General features: G+C 71.0%; 2 protein-coding genes across 2 annotated transcripts in view; both read left to right on the top strand.

The window, feature by feature from the left end:
* LOC148052920 (adhesion G protein-coupled receptor L1-like) overlaps window positions 1-23,298 on the top strand; it is a 36,814-nt gene that overhangs the window by 1,993 nt on the left and 11,523 nt on the right. The window contains 10 exon segments of the mRNA XM_087778106.1: window positions 779-902; window positions 2,348-2,561; window positions 4,593-4,702; window positions 15,429-16,229; window positions 17,191-17,583; window positions 18,232-18,335; window positions 19,485-19,670; window positions 20,698-20,736; window positions 21,222-21,405; window positions 22,402-22,524. Of these exon segments, the coding sequence (XP_087634232.1) occupies window positions 833-902; window positions 2,348-2,561; window positions 4,593-4,702; window positions 15,429-16,229; window positions 17,191-17,583; window positions 18,232-18,335; window positions 19,485-19,670; window positions 20,698-20,736; window positions 21,222-21,405; window positions 22,402-22,524 (2,224 nt within the window). The 5' untranslated portion in view covers window positions 779-832.
* On the top strand, window positions 7,533-9,071 carry LOC148052921 (uncharacterized). The gene is made up of 3 exons (XM_087777902.1): window positions 7,533-7,694; window positions 7,808-8,195; window positions 8,232-9,071. Exons 1-3 carry the CDS (start codon window positions 7,533-7,535, stop codon window positions 8,879-8,881), a joined length of 1,200 nt encoding a protein of 399 aa, XP_087634028.1. The 3' UTR covers window positions 8,882-9,071.

Genomic DNA, 23,298 nt, shown 5'->3' with positions numbered 1-23,298 from the left:
GGGCTGTGCAATGCGGGGGACCCCTGTGCAAAACGGGGGGGGCTGTGAAAGCCGGGGCAGGGGGGCTTGCAATGGGGGGGACTGTGCAAAATGGGGGGCGCCGTCCAATGCGGGGGGGGGGCTGTGCAAAATGAGGGGGGGCTCCGTGCAATGGGGGGGGGCTGTGGAATGGGGGGGTGTGTGGAATTCTGGGGGGGCCGTGCAAAATGGAGGGGGTCGTGCAATGGGGTGGGGGAAGCTTAACCTGGGGGGGCGCCGTGCCAGCGGGGGCTGTGGGGGGGCGGGGGGCAGGGTCTGGGGGGGCCGTGGTCGCCCCCCCCCCCCCCCCCCCCCCGTCCCTCAGTTTCCCCTGGGCGGGGGGGTCCCGGGGGGGGATGGGGGGGGGGGCGATGGCGGCGCGCAGGGCACGCTGGGAAGGCGGTGCGGGGCAGCCCCCCCCCCCCCTCCGGTTCCTTCCCACAATGCCCCGCGGCCTCCCCCATCACGGGGGGGGGGCGGCTAGTGAGTTTCCCACAATGCACCGCGGCGCCGTCTCCTTGGCAACGCGCCGGATGGGAGCTGCCCGGCCGGGGCTGAGCTTCCCACAATGCCCCGCGGCGGCCCCCATCCCCCGCACGGGGTGAGCGCGCTGGGGGCCGCCGGGGGCTTCGACCCCCGCCGGGGGGGGGGAGGGGAGGCCCCGGCGCTGGGGGAGGGGCGCGGGCGCCTGGCCCCCCCCCCCCCCACCCTGACCCCCCCCTCCCCCTTTTTCTCTCCCCCCCCCCCCCCCCCCCCCCAGGTTGGTGCCCGCTGAGGCCGTGGGGGCTGGCAGCGCCCCTCCCCCCCCCCCGCCATGGCCCGCCCCGCCCCCGCCCTGCGCAGCCTCCTGGTCACCGCCGTCCTCGTCACCTCGGCCACCCAAGGTAGGCACGGGGCGGGGGAGGGGAGGGGGCGCCCGGGGGCCCCCTGGGGGTGGGGGTGGGGGCTGGGAGGTGCCCGGCGCCTGGGGCGTGCGAGGGGCGTGCGAGGCCCGGGCAATGGCCGGGGGAAGGGCGTGCGAGGGGCGTGCAAGGCCTACGCGATGCCCAGGCAAGAGGTGCACAGACTGGTGCAAGGGGCGTGCAAGGCCTGTACGATGCCCAGGCGAAGGGCGTGCGAGGCGCGTGCAAGGGGCGTGCAAGGTCTACACGGTGCCCAGGCAAAGGGCGTGCAAGGCCTCTGTGATGCCCGTGCAAGGGGTGTGCAAGGCCTATGTGATGCCTAGGCAAGGGGCGTGCAAGGGGCGTGCAAGGCCTATGCCATGCCCAGGCAAGAGGTGCACAGACTGGTGCAAGGCCCGAGCAAGGGGCGTGCAAGGCCCATGCAAGGCTCGTGCAAGGTCCATACGATGCCCGGGCAAGAGGCGCACAGGCTCGTGCAAAGCCCATGCGAGGCGCGTGCAAGGAGCGTGCAAGGGGCGTGCGAGGCCCTATGTAGCGCAAGAGGCACGTGGGCGCGCGCGAGGCTCAGGCGCACAACTGCACGACACCCGCGTAAGGGGTGTGCGAGGGGCGTGTGTGGGGCGTGCGAGGCTTGCGCATGGGACTTGTACAAGGCTTGTGCAAGCAGTGTGCCAGGGGCGTGCGAAGCCTGTGTGAGGAGCGTGCAAAGCCCGCGCGAGGGGCGTGCAAGCCTGTGCAATGGGCGTGTAGGCTCGTGCAAGGAGTGTGCAAAGCCTGTGCAATCGGTGTGCAGGCGCGAGGGGCGTGCAAAGCCCGTGCCAGAGGTGTGCAGAGCCCATGCAATGGGTGTGCAGGCTCATGCGAGGGGCGTGCAGGCTAGTGCAAGAAGTGTGCACAGCCCGTGTGACCAGTGTGCAAAGCCCATGCAAGGGGCGTGCAAAGCCTGTGCAAGGGGCGTGCAGGCTCGTGTGAGAAGAGTGCAAAGCCCATGTGAGCGGCATGCAAAGCCCGTGCAGGGGACGTGCAAAGCCCGTGCAAGGGGCGTGCGAGCTCATGCCAGGGGCGTGCAGAGGCGTGCAAAGCCTGTGCGAGGGGCGTGCGAGCCCATGCCAGGGACACACAGGGGCGTGCAAAGCCTGTGCAAGGTCATGCCAGGGGCGTGCAAAGCCCGTGCGAGGGGCGTGCGAGCTCATGCCAGGGGCGTGCAGAGGCGTGCAAAGCCCGTGCGAGGGGCGCGCAGGCTCGTGCCAGGGGCGTGCAAAGCCCGTGCGAGGTCCGAGCTGCCGCCTGCCCCCCGCGGGCCTCGCACGCCGCGCGTGCACGGGGCCGCCCTCCCGCGGGGGGGTGGGGGCGGGGGCGCGGGGCGCGGCGGGCGCGCGAGGCGCGGGCGTGCCCGGGCGCGCAGGGACGCAGGCGTGCCCCCGCAGGGCTGAGCCGGGCCGGGCTGCCCTTCGGGCTGGTGCGGCGGGAGCTGGCGTGCGAGGGGTACCCCATCGAGCTGCGGTGCCCGGGCAGCGACGTGGTGATGGTGGAGAACGCCAACTACGGGCGCACCGACGACAAGATCTGCGACGCCGACCCCTTCCAGATGGAGAACGTCCAGTGCTACCTGCCTGACGCCTTCAAGATCATGGCCCAGAGGTGGGGGACGGGGGGGGACACACGGGGATGGGTGGGGACGCGGGGACACGTCGGAGGTGAGGGGACACGGGGACAGGCAGGGACATGGGGACAGGTGGGGACTTGGGGAGACGGGGACAGGTAGGAGGCAAGGGGACACAGGGACGGGCGGGGACACGGGGACAGGTCAGAGGTGAGAGGACATGCGGACAGGTGGGGACATGGGGACACAGGGACAGGTGGGGACATGGGGACAGGTGGGGACATGGGGACACGTCGGAGGTGAGGGGACATGAGGACAGGCGGGGACATGGGGACAGGTGGGGACATGGGGACACAGGGACAGGTGGGGACATGGGGACACGTCGGAGGTGAGGGGACACGGGGACAGGCAGGGACATGGGGACAGGTGGGGACGTGGGGAGATGGGGACAGGTAGGAGGCAAGGGGACACAGGGACGGGCGGGGACACGGGGACAGGTCAGAGGTGAGAGGACATGAGGACAGGTGGGGACATGGGGACACAGGGACAGGTGGGGACATGGGGACACGTCGGAGGTGAGGGGACATGGGGACAGGCAGGGACATGCGGACAGGTGGGGACGTGGGGAGACGGGGACAGGTAGGAGGCAAGGGGACACAGGGACAGGTTGGAGGGGTGGGGATGCGGGGACAGGTGGGGACATGGGGACATGCAGGAGGCGTGGGGACATGGGGACAGGTGGGGATGCGGGGACAGGTAGGAGGTGAGGGGACATGCAGGCAGGTGGGGACACGGGGGACACATGGGGACAGGTCAGAGGCTTGGGGACATGGGGACAGGTAGGAGGTGAAGGGACACGGGGACAGGGAGGGGACACAGGGACAGGTGGGGGCACAGGGAGGGGGGGGGACACGGGGACAAGTTGGAGGGGTGGTGATGCGGGGACAGGTAGGGGACATGGGGACAGGTGAGGATGGGGGACATGGGGGACTTATGGGGACACAGGGACACGTCGGAGGTGAGAGGACACAGGGACAGGTGGGGACATGGGGACAGGTGGGGACATGGGAACAGGTGGGGACACGGGGACATGGGGACGCAGGGACAGGTCAGAGGCATGGGGACAGGTGGGGACACAGGGACACATGGGGACACAGGGATGGGTGTGGACATGGGGACAGGTCAGAGGTGAGGGGACACAGGGACAGGTCAGGACAGGGGGGACGTGGGGGACTTATGGGGACACAGGGACAGGCAGGAGTTGAGGGGACAGGGGGACAGGTAGGAGGTGAGGGGACATAAGCACAGGTGGGGACATGGGGACACGCAGGAGGCGTGGGGACGTGGGGGACACATGGGGACACGAGGACAGGTCAGAGGCATGGGGACATGGGGACAGGTAGGAGGTGAAGGGACACAGGGACACGTGGGGACACAGGGAGATGGGGACAGGTAGGAGGCAAGGGGACACAGGGACACGTGGGGACACAGGGACAGGTGGGGACACAGGGACAGGTCAGAGGGGTGGGGATGCGGGGACAGGTAGGGGACATGGGGACAGGTGGGGACATGGGGACACAGGGACAGGTCAGAGGGGTGGGGATGCGGGGACAGGTAGGGGACATGGGGGACTTATGGGGACACGGGGACAGGTGGGAGTTGAGGGGACATGGGGACACGCAGGAGGCGTGGGGACACGGGGACAGGCGGGGACATGGGGGACACATGGGGACACGGGGAGAGGTCAGAGGCGTGGGGACATGGGGACAGGTAGGAGGTGAAGGGACATGGGGACGAGCGGGGACGGGGATATGGGGACGGGTGGGGACATGGGGACGCGTTGGGGACAGCGGGGACACGGTGGGTGCGGGGTAGCATGGGGCAGCGTGGGGCCATGGGACTGTGGGGACAACGCAGGGACGTCCCCGCGTCCCCGCGGCCTGGGCCACGTGAGGGCTCCCCTGGGCCCAAGTCCCCGTCCCCAGCGCCGCGTCCCCGCTGTCCCCCACTGTCCCCCGTCCCCTGCGCTGTCCCCCGTCCCCCGTCCCACGTCCCCTGTCCCCGCGCAGGTGCAACAACCGGACGCAGTGCGTGGTGGTGGCCGGCTCCGACGCCTTCCCCGACCCCTGCCCGGGCACCTACAAGTACCTGGAGGTGCAGTACGACTGCGTGCCCTACAGTGAGTCCTGCCCCACGGCGGCCCCACGGCGGCCCCCCTGCCCCACAGCGGCCCCCCAGCCCCACGGCGGCCCCGGCCCCCCAGCACCCCCGGCCCCACGGCACCCCCGGCCCCCCCAGGCACCCGGAGGTGCAGCACGACTGCGCGCCCTGCAGTGAGCCCTGCCCCACAGCGGCCCACCCAGCCCCACAGCGGCCCACCCGGCCCCACGGCACCCCCGCCCGGCCCCATGGCCCCCCCGAGCACCCGGAGGTGCAGCACGACTGCGCGCCCTGCAGTGAGCCCTGCCCCACAGCGGCCCACCCGGCCCCACGGCATCTCCGGCCCCACAGCAGCCCCGGCCCCACGGCGCCCTGGCCCTGCCCCACGGCGGCCCCAGTGCCCCCAAGCGCCCGGAGGTGCAGTGGGCCCGTGGCGCCCAGCCCCACAGCACCCAAGAGCACCCACGTTGTCCTGCCACGTAGCACCCAGCCCCACAGCACCCACAGCGCTCACCCCGCAGCACCCCATAGCACCCACGGCGCCCCGCCCCACGGCACCCACAGCCCCCCAGCGCCCCCCAGCGCCTCCCAGTCCCCTCCCCCGCCCCGGGGGGCACCCGGATGCCTGGGTCCTCGCCTTGGGGGGGGGAGGGGAGGGCAAGGGGTGATTTGGGGGGGGCAGGGACCCCCCATAGAGCAAACCAGGAAGCCCCGCCCTGCCCCAGGGCATTCTGGGAGCCCCCCGGGGGGGGGGGGCGCTGCCGGGGTCCCCCGTGGCCCCCCCAGACGCGGGGGCTGCCTCTTCCTCCCCCATAGATCTGTGTCCCCCCCCCCAAATTGGGGCCCACCCCCCCGTGCCCCCCTTTGTGGAGACCCCCCTGCCCCCGTTGGGCTCCGAGCCCCCCGGCCCCTCGCTCGGGGGGAGGGGGCTGCGACCCCCCGCGGGGGCCCATCCCCCCCTCCCCCCCCCGGGGGTCAGCTTGGGGGCTCCGTGTCCCCCCCCCCCGTGGCCCCGCGGGGGGAGGGGTCGGTCCCGTCTCTCCCCAGGCGCCGTCGCGGGACCCCAACCCCCCCCTCACCCCCCTTTGCTTTGCAGCCGCCGCCGGAGCCGCCGGAGGGAAAGCGCCGGAGCCCCCGGCACCGGGACCCGCGGCACCGGCGGCACGCGGGGACAGCGCCTGGCACACGCTAAGCACGCGCTGGGCACGCCCACGCACGCCCAGCACACGCAAAGCGCCCCGTACATGCCAAATCCGCGCCTGGTGCAAGCCGGTGTGTGCCGAGCCCGGCTGTACACGCTAAGCACACGCTAAGCACGCCGTACACGCGAAATACACGCCTGGTGCAAGCTGGCGTGTGCTAAGCGCACCCCCGTACACACTAAGCACATGCCTGGTGCAAGCTGGCACACGTTAAGTACATGCTAAGTGCACACACACAGGCCTGGTGCAGGGTGGCACATGCTAAGCACACGCCTGCACACGCTAAGCACGCATCTGCAGCACATTTGTACACGCCAGGCACACTAGCACACGCTAAGCACATGTTTACACACGTGTAGCTGGTGCCTTGCGCTTGCTGGCACACAGTAAACATGCCTAGCACATGCTAAGCGCATGCCTGGTGCACGCCAGCACACGCCCAGTGCACACTGGCACACGCCAAGCACACACCTGGTGCACACCTGTTACCTACCTCGTACATGCGAGCACGTGCACCAGGCACACGCTAAGAACACACCAAGCACATGCCTGGTACATGATAAGCACATGCCAGGCACACACCAAACATGCCTGGCACACGCCAGGCACACGTGGCACACGCCAGGCACCTGCGGCACATGCCTGGCACATGCCAAGCACACGCCAGGCACACGTGGCACACGCCAGGCACATGTGGCACACGCCAAGCACATGCCTGCCACATGCCGAGCACGCCAGGCACACATGGCACACGCCAGGCACACACCAAACACGCCTGGCACACGCCAAGCACACGCCTGGGACACGTGAGCACGTGCACCAGGTACATGCCAAGCACACGCCAGGCACACACCAGACATGCCTGGCACACACGCAGCACACGCCAAGCACACGCGGCACACGCCAGGCACACGCCAAGCACATGCGGCACACGCCAGGCACACGCGGCACATGCCTGGCACACGCCAAGCACACGCCAAGCACACGCCAAGCACGTGCGGCACACGTGGCACACGCCAGGCACATGCCAGGCACACGCCAGGCACACGCCAAGCCCACGCCAGGCACACGCCAAGCCCATGCCAAGCACACGCCTGGCACACGCCAAGCCCACGCCAGGCACACGCCCAGCACACGCCAAGCACGTGTGGCACACATGGCACACGCCAGGCACATGCCAGGCACACGCCAAGCCCCCGCCAGGCACATGCCAAGCACACGCCAAGCACGTGCGGCACACGCCAGGCACACGCAGCACATGCCTGGCACACGCCAGGCACATGCCAAGCACACGCCAAGCACATGCCAAGCATGTGTGGCACACGCGGCACACACCAGGCACATGCCAGGCACACGCCAAGCACATGCGGCACACGCCAGGCACACGCGGCACATGCCTGGCACACGCCAGGCACACGCCAAGCACACGCCAAGCACGTGCGGCACACGCCAAGCCCACGCCAGGCACACGCCAAGCCCACGCCAAGCACACGCCAGGCACACGCCAAGCACACGCCAAGCACGTGTGGCACACGTGGCACACGCCAGGCACATGCCAGGCACATGCCAGGCACACGCCAAGCACACGCCAAGCACGTGCGGCACACGCCAGGCACACGCAGCACATGCCTGGCACACACCAGGCACATGCCAAGCACACGCCAAGCACACGCCAAGCACGTGTGGCACACGCGGCACACGCCAAGCACACGCCAGGCACACGCCAAGCACACGCCAAGCCCACGCCTGAGCACGCCCAGCGCCAGCGCCCGCTCCCCCGTGCCGGCCGGTGCCGCGGGCCGCGGTGCCGTGGGGCGGGGGGGTGGGGCGGGGGAGGGGTGGGGCCGGCCGTGGGGCGGGGGGCGGGGGGCCGGCCGTGGGGCGGGGGCCGGCCGTGGGGCGGGCGGCCTCTTCCTTTGCAGGTCCGCGCCGTGGGGCAGAGCCCCCCATCGCCGCCGCCGTGGGGCAGAGCCCCCCCGCCGTGGGGCAGAGCCCCCCCGCCGCCTCTCTCTCTCCTTCGCTTCCTTCCTTCAGGGCGGGGGGGGGAGCGCGGGGGAGGGGAGCCCTGTGCCCCCTCCAGCCCCCCGTCCGTCCGTCCCCCTGTCCGTCCGTCCGTCCGTCTCCATCCCTCCCTTCGCTGCCCGTCCCTGGGTTTGTCTGTCCGGGGGTTTCTCTGTCTGTCTGTCTGTCCGTCCCCAGCATCCATCCGCTCTCCCCGTCCGTCTGTCCATCTCCATCCCTCCCTTCGCTGTCTGTCTGTCCATCCATCCACGGGTTTCTCCGTCTGTCCGTCTGTCCATCCATCCACGGGTTTCTCCGTCTCTCTGTCCGTCCATCCATCCACAGGTTTCCCCGTCTGTCTGTCCGTCCGTCCCCACCATCCATCCGCTCTCCCCGTCCGTCCGTCCATCTCCATCCCTCCCTTCGCTGTCCGTCTGTCCATCCATCCACAGGTTTCTCCATCTGTCCGTCCCCACCATCCATCAGCTCTCCCCGTCCGTCCGTCCGTCCGTCTCCCTCCATCCCTCCAGTCGCTGTCCGTCTGTCCATCCATCCACGGGTTTCTCCGTCTGTCTGTCCGTCCCCACCATCCATCCGCTCTCCCCGTCCATCTGTCCCCATCCCTCCGTTCTCCGTCTGTCCGTCCATCCATAGGTTTCTGTCTGTCTGTCCCCTCTGTCCCTCCTTCTGTCAGCTCTCCCCCCCATTCTTCTGTCCGTCCGTCCGTCCATCTGTCCTTCTACCTGTCCCTTTCCATTCTTCCCTCTGGTCTTTTAGCCACCCTGGCGTCCGTCTGTCCGTCCCCTCACCCTTTTGTCTGTCCGCCCGTCCTTCCTCTCCTTCCTCCTTCCCTCCGTCCTCTCACCCGTCCATCCGTCCGTCCGTCCACCCTCCCAGCCGTTCTCCCACTCATCCTTTCAGGCGTCCGTCCGTCCGTCCATCCCCCCTTCTACCTGTCCATCCGTCTGTCCATCCCTCCTCTCACCCATCCTTGACCTGTCCGTCTGTCTGTCCATCCCCCCTTCTACCTGTCCGTCCGTCCGTCCGTCCGTTCCTCCTCTCACCCATCCTTGACCTGTCCGTCTGTCTGTCCGTCCCCCCTTCTACCTGTCCGTCCGTCCGTCCATCTGTCCTTCCTCTCCCCCCACCTCTGTCCACCCATCCCTGCCGTCTGTCCATCCCCTGTCCGTCCATCCGTCTGTGTCCTCCCCCCCCCCCCCCCCCGTGTCCGTCCGTCCGTCCGTTCCTCCTCTCCCCCATCCTTGACCTGTCCGTCTGGTCTGTCCGTCCGTTCGTCTGTCCCTCCTCTCCCCCCACCTCCGTCCACCCATCCCTGCCGTCTGTCCATCCCCCCCCCCCCCCCCCCCCCCCCGTGTCCGTCCGTCCGTCCCCCCGGGGGCGCGGGGACCCCCCCGCACGGGCTCAGGGACCCCGGGGGGGAGGGGCTGGGGGGCCGGAGCCATTTAATCTCTTTTCTCTTTGTCTCCTCTCTCGCCCCCCCTCCCCCCGCCCGTGTCCCCCCCCGCCCCTCCCCCCTCCCCTCCCCCGCTCTCTCCTCTGCCTTTTTCTACCGGTGCTAAAAGTAGAAGTGGAACAAAAAGGTAACGCTCCCGCCCCGCCCCCACCCCGACCCCCCCACCCCCCCCGGCCCGGCCCCCCCAGCCTGGGCCCCCAACTCCCCCATCCTCCCCCCTCCCCCCACCCCGACCCCGCACCCCAAAAGTCTCTAAACTCACCCCAAACCCTGACCCCTCCCCCCCGCCCCCCAAATCCCCCCTCCTCCCCCCAAATCCCCCTTCCTCCTCCCATCTGACCCCCTCCACCCCTCCCCCCACCCCTCCTCGCTCCCCCTCCCCCTCCCCCATTAGCGCAGGGGCAGGGGGGCATTGCCCCTCCCCCCCCCTTAATTAGCTCTAATTGGCGTCCCCGGGGCCCCCCGATCCCCCTGGGCCCCCCCGGGGCCCTGGGGGTCCCCAGGACCCCCCAGCCCCCCGGGGCCCCCCGGGACCCCCAAGTGCCCCCCTCCCCCCCCCCCCCCCAGGACCCACGGGCAATGCCATAAGTGGGGGGGAGGGGGGCTGAGGGGAGGGGAGCCCCGCGCCCCCCCCATCCCTCCGCCCCTCCCCCGCCAGCCGTGGAGCCCCCCCAGGCCCAGCAGAGGCACCCCAAAATCGCCACCCCTCCCCCCCCCCCCCAAATACCCCCCCTCCCCCTCCCCCACTGAGCCCAGGGGCAGGACAGGCCGGGGCAGCTCGGGGGGGCCCCGGGGGGCACTTGGGGGGCAGCAGGGGCAGTTGGGGGGCAGGCAGGGGCAGTCAGGGGGCAGTTGGGGGGCAGCAGGGGCAGTTGGGGGGCAGGCAGGGGCAGTCGGGGGGCAGTTGGGGGGCAGCAGGGGCAGTTGTTGGGGGGCAGTTGTTGGGGGGCAGTTGGGGGACAGTTGGCCCCCAAGGGGCAGCAGGGGCAGTTGGGGGGCAGGAGCAGCAGTCAGGGGGCAGCAGGGGCAGTTGGGGGGCAGCAGGGCAGCAGTCGGGGGGCAGCAGCAGGGGCAGTTGGGGGGCAGTCGGGGGCAGCAGCGGGGGCAGTCGGCCCCGGGCGCAGTTGGGGGGCAGCAGTTGGGGGGCAGCAGGGGGGCAGTCAGCCCCGGGCGCAGTTGGGGGGCAGCAGTTGGGGGGCAGTTGGCCCCGGGGGCAGTGGGGGGGCAGCAGTTGGGGGGCAGTCGGCCCCGGGGGCAGTTGGGGGGCAGCAGTTGGGGGGCAGCAGTTGGGGGGCAGTTGGCCCCGGGGGCAGTGGGGGGGCAGCAGTCGGCCCCGGGGGCAGTTGGGGGGCAGCAGTTGGGGGGCAGCAGTTGGGGGGCAGCGGGCAGGGGCGCAGCCAGGGCGGGAGCCCCCCCATGTCTCTCTCTCTCTCTGTGCGGGGGTGGGGGGGGGGGCGGGGGCCGGGGCCGGCGGCTTCTTCCCACAGGTGCCCCAGGAGCGGGGCCGCGGCGGGGGGCGGGGGGCCCCTAACGTCTCTCTCTCCTCCTCCTCCTCCCGCAGGGCCGCGGTCCTCCCGCCTCGCCCCCCCGGACCGCGGGGCCCCCCCGAGCCTGTGAGTCTCCCCTCCCCCGCCCGGCCCCTCCCCCACCCCCAGCGGGGACCCCGCCCCACCCCCCCCCCCGCCGCCGGGGGTGGGGGGAGCAACGCAAGGGGGGGGCACGGGGGGGGGGGCACGGCGGGGGCGGGGGGAGGGGCCGGCCTTCACGGCCCTCGTGCGCGCGCGGGGCCTCGTGCACACACGAGTTCTTGTGCACACGCGGGGCCTCGTGCACACACGAGTTCTCGTGCACACGCGGGGCCTCGTGCACACACGGGGCCTCGTGCACACACAAGTTCTCGTGCACACGCGGGGTCTCGTGCACACACGAGTTCTCGTGCACGCGCGGGGACTCGTGCACACGCGGGGCCTCGTGCACACACAAGTTCTCGTGCACACATCAGGTCTCGTGCACGCGCAGGCCCTCGTGCACACGTGGGGCCTCGTGCACACATGAGGTCTCGTGCACACGCAGGGCCTCGTGCACACGCGGGGCCTCGTGCACACACGAGTTCTCGTGCAGACACGGGGCCTTGTGTGTTCACAGGGCCTCGTGCACGCGTGGGGCCTCGTGCGCTCGTGGGTCTTTGTGTGTTCACGGGTCCTCGTGCGCTCACAAGTCCTCGTGCACACGTGGGGCCTCGTGCACACCTGGGGCCTCGTGCACACACAAGTCCTTGTGCGCACACGGGTCCTCGTGCACTCATGGGTCCTTGTAAACACGCAGGTCCTCGTGCACACACGAGTTCTCGTGCACACGCGGGTTCTCGTGCACACACAGGTCCTCGTGCGTTCACAGCCCTTGTGCACACAGGACCTCGTGCACACGCGGGTCCTCGTGCACTCACAGGGCCTTGCGCACACGCGGGGGTTTGTGTACTCGCAGCCCTCGTGCACGCACAAGCCCTCGTGCACACACACGGCTCCTCGTGCGTTCACGGCCCTCGTGCACGCACCTGGCTCCTCGTGCACGCACAGATCCTCGTGCGCACGCGGGTCCTTGTGTGCCCGTGGCCCCCGTGCACACGGGACCTTGTGCACACGTGGGTCCACGTGCACTCACGGCCTTCGTGCACGCACGAGCCCTCGTGCGTTCGCGGGCCCTCGTGTGCACGCGGATCCTTGTGCCCCTGCGGTTCCCCGTGCGCACGTGGGTCCTCGCACGTCCGCGGCCCCCGCGCACGTTTGGGTCCTCGTGGACTCACGGATTCTCGTGCACACGTGGGTCCTGGTGCGCTCGCGGCCCTCGTGCACAGGCACCGCGCACACGCGAGGCCCCCGTGCCCCCCCCCCCCCGCCCCGCGCCCCCAGCCCCGCCGCTCACACGCGTGTGCGACGGGGCCCGGACAGGCGGGGAGGCGCGGGCACACACGTGTGCGAGCCGCGGGCGCAGGCGCGAGGAGGCGCAGGCGGGACGCGCCCACGCCAGCGACACGCGTGCTCTTGCACGCGCACGCGGGCCCAAGGGCGCCGCACAAACGCACCCGCGCGCGTGAACGCGCGGCCGGGGGAGCACGCGCCCCCACGCGTGTGCAACGCGCGCCCGCGGCCCCGCGCACACGCGTGTGCGAGCGCGCTCCCGCCGCGCGCCCCCCCCCCGCACACGCGTGTGCGACGCGCGGGGGGCCCTCCCCGCCCCTTCGCACACGCGTGTGCGACGCGCGGCCCAGGCGGGGGTTGGGGCTGGGGCCCCCCCCGAATCGGGGGGGGGGGGGGGTGTCCCCAGCCCGGCCCCAGCCCCCACCCCCTCCCCTCCCCCCCCCCCCGGCGCAGAGACCCCCGCGGGGGGAGGGGCGCCTTGGGGGGTCTCTGCCCGGGGGGGGGGGGGGCTTTGGGGGGCCTCTGCCCCGGGGTCCCCCCCGTGTCCCCCCCTTTCTCTCCCCGCAGCGCTAACCCCCCCGTTTCTCTCCCCCAGCCTCTCTGCAGCCGGCGCCGGACAGCGGGACCACGCGTTCCCCTCCCCCACCCCCTCCCCCACCCCCGCACCCCCGAACCGTGGGGGTCCCCCCCCCCCCCCCCCCCCCGCGCTCGATCAACCCTGGCTGTGGGCCCAGGGCGGGGGGGATGGGAAGAGCCCCCCCATTTTAGGGCCCCACCACCACCATTTTAGGCCCCCCTCCCCCCATTTTAGGGCCCCCCAGGGAGAGCTGCCCCTCCCCCTCAGGGTGCTGCCCCCCCCCAAATAAAAGGGGGGCTGGGGGGCGCGGCCCCCCGTCCCCACGGCGGGGGGGACAGACGGGGTGTCCCCCCCCCGTCACCCCTGCCCCCCCCCCATTTTGTCCCCCCCGCCCCTCCCCCCCGGACGAGGGCCCCCCCCCCGTGTCTCCTTGTCCCCTCCCCCCGCCCCCCCCGGGGTTGGGGTCCCCCTGGGGTCGGGGTCCCCCCTGTCCCCCCCCCGGGGTTGGGGTCCCCCTGCCCCCCCCCCCCAGCCGCTGATGAAACGCTTCTCTCTTCTCTCCTGCCTCTCGCTGTCCCCACCGCTGGCCCTCCCGCCCTCCCTCCGTCCGTCTGTCCCTCCGTCCTTCTGTTCATCTGTCCTTCTGTCCCCCCCGCCCCCACCGCTGGCCCTCCCTCCGTCCGTCCATCCCTCTGTCCGTCCATCCCTCCGTCCATCCCTCCGTCCTTCTGTTCATCTGTCCTTCCGTCCCCCCCGCCCCCACCGCTGGCCCTCCCTCCGTCCGTCCATCCCTCTGTCCGTCCATCCCTCCATCCATCCCTCCGTCCTTCTGTCCATCTGTCCCTCCGTCCCTCTGTCCGTCTGTACTTCTGTCCCCTCCCGTCCTCCCCACGGCTGGCCCTCCGTCCGTCTGTCTGTCCCTCTGTCCCCCCGCTGGCCCCACGGCTGGCCCTCTGTCCTTCTGTCCGTCTGTACTTCTGTCCCCTCCCCATCCTCCCCACGGCTGGCCCTCTGTCCGTCTGTCCATCCCTCTGTCCCTCTGTCCCCCTCCTGGCCCCACGGCTGGCCCTCTGTCCCTCCATCCCTCTGTCCATCTGTCCCTCTGTCCGTCTGTCTGTCCATCCCCCGTCCCTCCCTGTCCCCACGGCTGGCCCTCTGTCTGTCTGTCTGTCCCTCTGTCCCCCCTGTCCCTGTGGCTGGCCCTCTGTCCGTCTGTCCCCCCTGCCCCCACTGCTGGTCCTGTATCTGTTTGTCCCCCCCCATTGCCATGGCTGGTCCTCTGTCCGTCTGTCCCTCTGTCCCCCATCCCCACGGCTGTCCCTGTGTCCATCTGTCCCCTCCCTGTCCCCACCCGCTCTCTGTCCCCCTGTCTGTCCCTGTGTCCCTGTACCTGTCCCCATGTCTGTCTGTCCCCATGGCATGCCTGTCCCTGTGTCCCCCTGTCTGTCCCTGTGGCTGTCCGTGTGTCCCTACGGCTGTCCCTGTTCTCTGTATCTGTCCCTGTGGCTGTCCCCCTGTCCGTCCCCCTGTCCGTCCCTGTGTCCCCCCATCTGTCCCTGTGTCCGTGTCTGTCCATCCCCGTGTCCCCCTGTCTGTCCCCGTGGCTGTCCTTGTGTCCATCCCCATGTCCCCACATCCCCTGTCTGTCCCTGTGTCCCCCTGTCCGTCCCCCATCTGTCCCTGTGTCCATCCCCGTCCGTCCCCATGTCCGTCCCTATGTCCCCCTCTGCCCCTGTGTCCCTGTGTCTGTCCCTGCGTCCCCCTGTCCATCCCCTGTCCCCCATCTGTCCCTGTGTCCCTGTGTCTGTCCATCTCCGTGTCCCCACATCTCCTGTCTGTCCCTGTGTCCATCCTTGTGTCTGTCCCCATGTCCCCCTGTCCGTCCCCACATCCTCCCATCTGTTCCTGTGTCCCCATGTCTGTCCCTGTGTCTGTCCTTGTATCCATCCCCATGTCCCCCTGTCCATCCCCGTGTCCCCCCGTCCGTCCCTGTGTCCCCCTGTCCATCCCCACATCCCCTGTCCGTCCCCGTGTCTGTCCTTGTATCCATCCCTGTGTCCCCCTGTCCGTCCCCGCGTCCTCCCGTCTGTCCCTGTGTCCCCATGCCCATCCCCATGTCCCCCTGTCCGTCCCCGCATCCCCTGTCCGTCCCTGTGTCCCCCTGTCTGTCCCCACATCCCCTGTCTGTCCCTGTGTCCCCCTGTCTGTCCTTGTATCCATCCCCATGTCCCCCTGTCCGTCCCCATGTCCCCCTGTCCGTCCCCGTGTCTGTCCTTATATCCATCCCCGTGTCCCCCTGTCCGTCCCCGTGTCCCCCCGTCTGTCCCCATGTCCCCCGTCTGTCCCCATGTCTGTCCTTGTATCCATCCCCGTGTCCCCCCGTCCGTCCCCGTGTCCCTGTCTGTCCCCTTGTCTGTCCTTGTATCCATCCCCGTGTCCCCCCGTCCGTCCCCGTGTCCCTGTGTCCGTCCCCGTGTCTGTCCTTATATCCATCCCCGTGTCCCCCTGTCTGTCCCCGTGTCGTCCGTCCGTCCCCGTGTCCCCCCGTCCGTCCCCCCGTCTCCCCCCCGCAGTCTTCGTCTGCCCGGGCACCCTGCAGCGCATCGGTTCCCCCACCTCCAGCCACGAATCCCAGCACCAAGCCGGCGCCTGGTGCCGCGACCCCCTCCAAGCCGGCGACCGCCTCTACGTCATGCCCTGGGTGCCGTACCGCACCGACACCCTCACCGAGTACGCCTCCTGGGACGACTACGTCGGCGCCCGCCACACCACCACCTACCGCCTCCCCAACCGCGTCGACGGCACCGGCTTCGTCGTCTACGACGGCGCCGTCTTCTACAACAAGGAGCGAACCCGCAACATCGTCAAGTACGACCTGCGCACCCGCATCAAGAGCGGCGAAACCGTGGTGGGCGCCGCCAACTACCACGACACCTCGCCCTATCGCTGGGGCGGCAAAACCGACATCGATTTGGCGGTGGACGAGGACGGGCTGTGGGTGATCTACGCCACGGAGGGGAACGGCGGCCGGTTGGTGGTCAGCCAGCTCAACCCCTACACCCTCCGCTTCGAGGGGACCTGGGAAACCGGCTACGACAAACGCGCGGCCTCCAACGCCTTCATGGCTTGCGGCGTCCTCTACGTCATCCGCAGCGTCTACGTGGACGACGACAGCGAAGCCGCCGGCAACCGGGTGGCTTACGCCTTCAACACGCGGGCCAACCGGGGGGAGGCGGTGGAGATGGCCTTCCCCAACCCCTACCAGTACGTCTCCTCCGTCGACTACAACCCCCGCGATAACCAGCTCTACGTCTGGAACAACTACTTCGTCGTCCGCTACGGCCTGGAGTTCGGGCCGCCGGATCCGGGGGCCGGTGAGGGGCGAAACGGGGGGGGCGCGGGGGAGGGGGGGCCTGCAGGGGCGGCCCTGGGGGTGCGGGAGGCGCCCTGGGGGTCCCGGGGTCACTTTGGGGGCGCCCCAGTCACTCATGGGCAGCCCTGGGGGTCCCGGGTGACTTTGGGGGCGCCCCAGACACCCATGGGCAGCCCTGGGGGTCCCGGGTGACTTTGGGGGTGCCCCAGTCACTCATGGGCAGCCCTGGGGGTCCCGGGTGACTTTGGGGGTGCCCCAGTCACTCATGGGCAGCCCTGGGGGTCCCGGGTGACTTTGGGGGTGCCCCAGTGACTTGGGGGGTGCCCTGGGGGTCCGGGGTCACTTTGGGGGCGCCCCAGACACCCACGGGCAGCCCTGGGGGTCTGGGATCGCTTTGGGGGTGCCCCAGTGACTTGGGGGGTGCCCTGGGGGTCCGGGGTCACTTTGGGGGCGCCCCAGACACCCATGGGCAGCCCTGGGGGTCCCGGGTGACTTTGGGGGTGCCCCAGTGACTTGGGGGGTGCCCTGGGTGGTCCAGGGTCACTTTGGGGGTGCAGCCCCAAATGTCTAGGAGTACAGCTTTGTTTTGGGGGTGCTCCAGTAACTTGGGGGGAGCCCTGGGGGTCTGCAGTCACTTTTGGGGTGCCCTGGGGGTCTGGGGTCTCTTTGGGGGTGTCCCGGTCCCTTGGGGGGGCCCTGGGGGTCCGAGGTCCCTTTGAGGGTGCTCTGGGGGTCCGAGGTCACTTTGGGGGTGCCCTGGAGGTCTGGGGTCTCTTTGGGGGTGTCCCGGTCCCTTGGGGGGGGCCCTGGGGGTCCGCGGTCCCTTTGGGGGTGCCCCCCATCCCCAGAGTCCCCTCCACCTGCGGTTGGGGGGCTGGGGCGGAGGGGGGCCCCCCAATCCCCGTCGGGGGGCTATGGGGGGGCTCCTCCCCCCCGACCCCCCCCATCCCCGTCCCCCCCAGGTCCGGTGACGACGGCGGCCCCCAGCGCCGCCCCGGCGCGACCCACGGCGCCCCGGAGCTCGCCGGCGCCCGCTCCCACCCCCACGGCGCGCAGGGGCCCCCTCACCCCCCGCCCGGGGCCCCCCCCGGGGCCCCCCCCGGGCCCGGGCCCGGCCCACAGCGCCGCCACCCCCGGGGGCCCCCCCGGCTCCCCAGGGCCCCCCAGGAACGGGGCGGGGGTCCCGGCGGCCCCGCCGCCCCCCGCCGCCTCCCGCCGCCCGCCGGGGGGGCCCGGGGGGGGGCCCGGGGGGGGCCCAGCGCGGCTGTGCGAGGCGCGGGAGGTGCGGAGGGTGCAGTGGCCGGCGGCGCAGCAGGGGGTGGTGGTGGAGAGACCCTGCCCCAAGGGCACCCGCGGTACGGGGGCACTGGGGGGACTGGGGGGCTATGGGGGGACTGGGGGGCTATGGGGGCACTGGGGAGACTGGGGTCAGGGGGGCCTCGGGGGTGCTGGGGGGCTACGGGGGGACTGGGGGGTTATGGGGGGACTGGGGGGCTATGGGGGCACTGGGGGGCTCTGGGTACTGGGGGACCAGGGGTTGGGGGGTCTGGATGGTACTGGGGGTACTGGGGCTGCTGGGGGACCTGGGTCAGGGGGTCATGGGGGGCTACGAGGGGCTGGGGGCTATTTTGCGGCCATGGGGGTACTGGCATCAGGGGGGTCATGGGAGCCTGGGGGGTACTGGGGGGCTATGGGGGTACTGGGGGACCAGGGTCAGGGGGGCCTGGGGGGGTTTGGAGGACCAGGGGCCAGGGAGGATACTGGGGGGCCATGGGGGTACTGGGGGGCTCTGGGTACTGGGGGACCAGGGGTTGGGGGGTCTGGATGGTACTGGGGGGCCATGGGGGTACTGGGGGACCTGGGTCAGGGGGTCTTGGGGGGATGGAGGGTATTGGGGGGCCAGGGGGTCCGGGGGGGGCGGGGGGCTCAGGGGGGCCTGGGGGATTATGGGGGGGCTGGGGGGTCTTGGGGGGCTCTGTCCCTGACCCCCCCGCGCCCCCCAGGCATCGCCTCCTTCCAGTGCCTGCTGGGGCTGGGGGTCTGGAACCCGCGGGGGCCCGACCTCAGCAACTGCACCAGCCCCTGGGTCAACCAGGTGGCCCAGAAGGTAGGGGGCAGCTGGGGACCCCCAAACGGGGACCCCCAAACGGGGACCCCCCCAAACTGGGACACCCCCCCCCCCCCCACTGGGGACCCCCCACTGGGGAGCCGCCCCCTGAAACTGGACCCCTCCGAAATAGGAACCTGTCCCCAAAACGGGATGGTCCCCAACGGAGACACCCCCCCCCAAAACGGGACCCCCCCAAATGGGGACCCTCCCCCAAAATGGGGACACCCCCAAATGGGGACCCCTGCAAAAGAGGGCCTCTCCCCTCAAAATGGGGACCCACCTCGGGGCCTTCATTGCCCCAGGGACCCCACCCCCCACCCCGGGGACCCCTGGGACCCCCCACCCACAGCCCCCAGCACCCCCACCCACCCAGAGCCCCCCAAAAACCCCCCGCGACCCCCCAAAACCCCTGTGCCCCCCAAAACCCCCCGTGCCCCCCCAAATCCCCTCCCCAAGGCCATCGCCACGTCCCCGTCTGACCAGGACCCATGGGGGCAGGGGCTCCTCACCCAAGGGGGTCACCTCCATTCCCCCCCTCGGGACCCCCCCAGCACCCCCACCCACCCAGAGACCCCCCAAAACCCCCTGTGCCCCCCAAAACCCCCTGTGACCCCCCAAAACCCCCCGTGCCCCCCCAGATCCCCTCCCTAAGGCCATCGCCACGTCCCCGGCCCACAGGGTGCCACCGGGGCGGGGAAGGGGTCACCCCAATACCCCCCCACCCCTGGGACCCCCACCCACCCAGAGACCCCCCAAAACCCTCTGTGCCCCCCCAAAACCCCCTGTGACCCCCCAAAACCCCCGCGCCCCCCAGATCCCCTCCCTAAGGCCATCGCCACGTCCCCGGCCCACAGGGAGCCACCGGGGCGGGGAAGGGGTCACCCCAATCCCCCCCCCACCCCTGGGACCCCCACCCACCCAGAGACCCCCCAAAACCCTCTGTGCCCCCCAAAACCCCCTGTGACCCCCCAAAACCCCCCGTGCCCCCCCAGATCCCCTCCCTCAGGCCATCACCACGTCCCCGTCCCACAGGGAGCCACCGGGGCAGGGAAGGGGTCACCCCAATCCCCCCCCACCCCTGGGACCCCCCCGGGGGATATCGGGGTGCCCCTCTGACCCCCCCATTCCCCCTTCCCCCCCCCCCAGATCAAGAGCGGGGAGAACGCGGCCAACATCGCCAGCGAGCTGGCGCGGCACACGCGGGGCCCCGTCTACGCCGGGGACGTCAGCTCGGCCGTGCGGCTGCTGGAGCAGCTGCTGGACATCTTGGACGCCCAACTGCAGGCCCTGCGCCCCGTCGAGCGCGAATCCGCCGGCAAGAACTACAACAAGGTGGGGGGGGGGGGGGGGCCCCCCGAAAGTCCCGTCTTGGGGTACAGCCCGCCCCGAGCCCGAGGTTCCGCCCCGGCCGGGAGTTGGGGTGCGATGGCCCGGGAGTTGGGGGGTTCTCCCGCCCCAGGGGTTGGGGTTCTGCCCCGAATGTTGGGGTTCTGCCCCCAATGTTGGGGTTCTCCCGCCCCAGGGGTTGGGGTTCTGCCCCGAATGTTGGGGTTCTGCCCCCAATGTTGGGGTTCTCCTGCCCCAGGGGTTGGGGTTCTGCCCCAGATGTTGGGGTTCTGCCCCCAATGTTGGGGTTCTCCTGCCCCAGGGGTTGGGGTTCTGCCCCAGATGTTGGGGTTCTGCCCCCAATGTTGGGGTTCTTCTGCCCCAGGGGTTGGGGTTCTGCCCCAGATGTTGGGGTTCTGCCCCCAATGTTGGGGTTCTTCTGCCCCAGGGGTTGGGGTTCTGCCTCAGATGTTGGGGTTCTCCTGCCCCCAATGTTGGGGTTCTCCTGCCCCAGGGGTTGGGGTTCTGCCCCAGGGGTTGGGGTTCTCCTGCCCCCAATGTTGGGGTTCTCCCGCCCCAGGGGTTGGGGATCTGCCCTAAATGTTGGGGTTCGCCTGCCTCAAATGTTGGGGTTCTGCCCCAAATACTTGGGTTCTCCTGCCCTAAATGTTGGGGTCCCCCCTGCCCCAAATTTTGGGGTTCTCCTGCCCCAGATGTTGGGGTTCTCCTGCTTCAAATACGGGGTTTCTGCCCCAAATCTTGGGGTTCTGCCCCAAATACTGGGGTTCTCCTGCCCCAAATGTTGGGGTTCTGCCCCAGATGTTGGGGTCCCCCTGCCCCAAATCTCGGGGTCTCCGGCTGCAGACATTGGGGGTCTCCAGCTGCAGATATTGGGGGCCCCATACGTGGGGGTCCCACGCCCCAGATGTGGGGGTCCCCACCCCATACGTGGGGGTCCCGTGCCCCAGATGTGGGGGACCCCGCCCCATACGTGGGGGACCCCACCCCGACGCCGTTCCCCCCCCCCCCCCAGATGCACAAGCGGGAGCGCACCTGTAAGGATTACATCAAGGTGAGCTGGGGGCGGGGCTTATCAGGGCGGGGCCTATCAGTGGGTGGGGTGTGGTGTGGGTGTGGCCAGGGCGGGGCCTGTGGACAGTGGGTGTGGTCTGTGGGTGGGAGGGGCTTGTGTGGTGGGGAGGCGTGTCCAGTGGGGGATGCTGGTGGGTGGGGTGTGGCCAGGGGTGGGGTCTCTGCTGGTGGGTGGAGCTTGGGGGAGATGGGCGGGGCTGGGGTGGGTCCAAGGGGCGGGGTCTCTGCATGGGCATCACCTGTGGTAGGTGGGGGGCTGTGCTGGTGGGCAGGGCCTGAGTGGGTGTGTACCAGGGTGTGGCCAATGCATGGATGGGGAGCTCTGCTGGTGGGCGGGGCTTGGGGAGATGGGCGGGGCCTGTGAGTGGGCAGGGCTGAGCTGGAAAGGCAGGTGGGGCAGTGTCCGTGGGTGGGGCAATGGGCGTGGCCCTGGTGGGCGTGGCCAACCCCACCCCTCCTCTGCAGGCGGTGGTGGAGGCGGTGGACAACCTGCTGCGGCCCGAGGCGCTGGAGTCCTGGAGGGACATGAACGGCTCGGAGCAGGCGCACACGGCCACCATGCTGCTGGACGTGCTGGAGGAGGGCGCCTTCCTGCTGGCCGACAACGTCAAGGAGCCCGCCCGCTTCCTCGCCGCCCGCCAGAACCTGGGTGAGCCCCCCGCTGCCCCCCACCCACTCCCACCCCTCGCCCCCAGACCCCCGTCCCCTCCCCGGGGTTCCCAGCAGGGTGGGGGAGACCCCCACTCCCACACCTGGATCCCTGGGGTCCTCCCCAAAACCTCCATCCCCTCCCGGGGGTCTCTGGGAGGCTGGGGGAGACCCTGACCCTCACGCCTGGGTCCTCAGGGGACACCTGGGTCCTCGCCCCCAGACCCCCGACCCCTCCCCAGGGTCCCCAGCAGGGTGGGGGAGACCCCCACCCACATACATGGGTCCTCAGGGGACACCTGGGTCCTTGTCCCCTTCCTCAGACCCCCGTCCCCTCTCTGGGGTCCCCAGCACCTGGGTCCTTGGGGTCCTCCCCACAACCTCCGTCCCCTCCCGGGGGTCTCTGGGAGGGTGGGGGAGACCCTGACCCCCACGCCTGGGTCCTCAGGGGGCACCCAGGTCCTGACCCCCAGTCCCCCAACCCCTCCCCAGGGTCCCCAGCAGGGTGGGGGAGACCCCCACACCTGGGTCCCTGGGGTCCTCCCCCAAACCTCCGTCTCCTCTTGGGGGTCTCTGGGAGGGTAGGGGAGACCCCAACCCACCCACATGGGTCCTCAGGGGGCACCTGGGTCCCTGGGGTCCTCCCCCAGAGCCCCGTCCCCTCCCCACGGTCCCTGGCAGGGTGGGGGAGACCCCCATGCCCATGACTGCATCCTCAGGGGACACCTGGGTCCCCAGGGCCCTCCCCAAACCTCCGTCCCCTCCGGGGGTCTCTGGGAGGTTGGGGGAGACCCCGACCCCCATGACTGCATCCTCAGGGGGCACCCAGGTCCTCGTCCTCTTCCCCAGACCCCCGTCCCCTCCCTGGGGTCCCCAGCAGGGTGGGGGAGACCCCCGACCCCCACACCTGGGTCCTCAGGGGGCACCTGGGTCCCCGGGAGAGCCCCACGCGTGTGCGGTGGCACGCGTGTGCGGTGACGCGCGCGCTCTCCCGCAGTGCTGGAGGTGACGGTGCTGAACACGGAGGGGCAGGTCCAGGAGTTGGTTTTCCCCCAGGAATTCGGGGGCGAAAGTTTCATCCAGCTCTCGGCCAACACCCTCAAACAGAACAGCCGCAACGGTGAGGGGCCGGGGGGCACCCAGGGGGTCCTGGGGGGAGTAGAGGTGCACCCTGGGGGTTCTGGGGGGCCGGGGGGCACCCAGGGGGTCCTGGGGGTCTGGGGGGGGCAGGGGGGCACCCAGGGGGGTCCTGAGGGTCCTTGGGGGGGTCTCAGGGGGGCACCTGGGGGTCTCAAGGGTCCTGGGGAGGGTCTACAGGGGGGCACCCAGGGGGTCCTGGGGGTCCCAGGGGTCCCGGGGGGGCAGGGGGGCACCCAGGGGAGTCCTGGGGGTCTCAGGGGGGCACAAAAGCACCCAGAGGGTCCTGAGCGTCCTGTGGGGGTCTCAGGGGGCCAGGGGGGCACCCAGAGGGGTCTCGAGGATCCTGGGGGGTCTGAGGGGGGCACCCAGGGGAGTCCTGAGGGTCCGGGGGGTCTGAGGGAGGCAGGGGGGTCTGGGGGACCCAGAGGGGGTCCTGAAGGTCCTGGGGGGATCTCAGGGGGCACCTAGGGGGTCCTGGGGGGGGGGGGGGTCTGAGGGGGGCAAGGGGGCACCCAGGGGAGTCCTGAGGGTCCTTGGGGGGTCTCAGGGGGGCACCTGGGGGGTCTCAAGGGTCCTGGGGCGGGTCTGAGGGGGTCAGGGGGACACCCACGGGGTCCTGGGGGGGTCTGAGGGGGGCACCCAGAGGGGTCTCGAGGGTCCTGGGGGGTCTGAGGGGGGCACAAGGGCACCCTGCGGGTCTTGGGGGGGTCCTGGGGGAGGCAGGGAGGCACCCAGAGGGGTCCTGAGGGTCCTG

Source organism: Nipponia nippon, unplaced genomic scaffold, assembly GCF_047370975.1.
Source record: "Nipponia nippon isolate SJK-2023a ecotype South Korea unplaced genomic scaffold, ASM4737097v1 scaffold_42, whole genome shotgun sequence".
Lineage (NCBI taxonomy): Eukaryota > Metazoa > Chordata > Aves > Pelecaniformes > Threskiornithidae > Nipponia > Nipponia nippon.
This window is presented reverse-complemented; position numbering and strand designations above follow the sequence as displayed.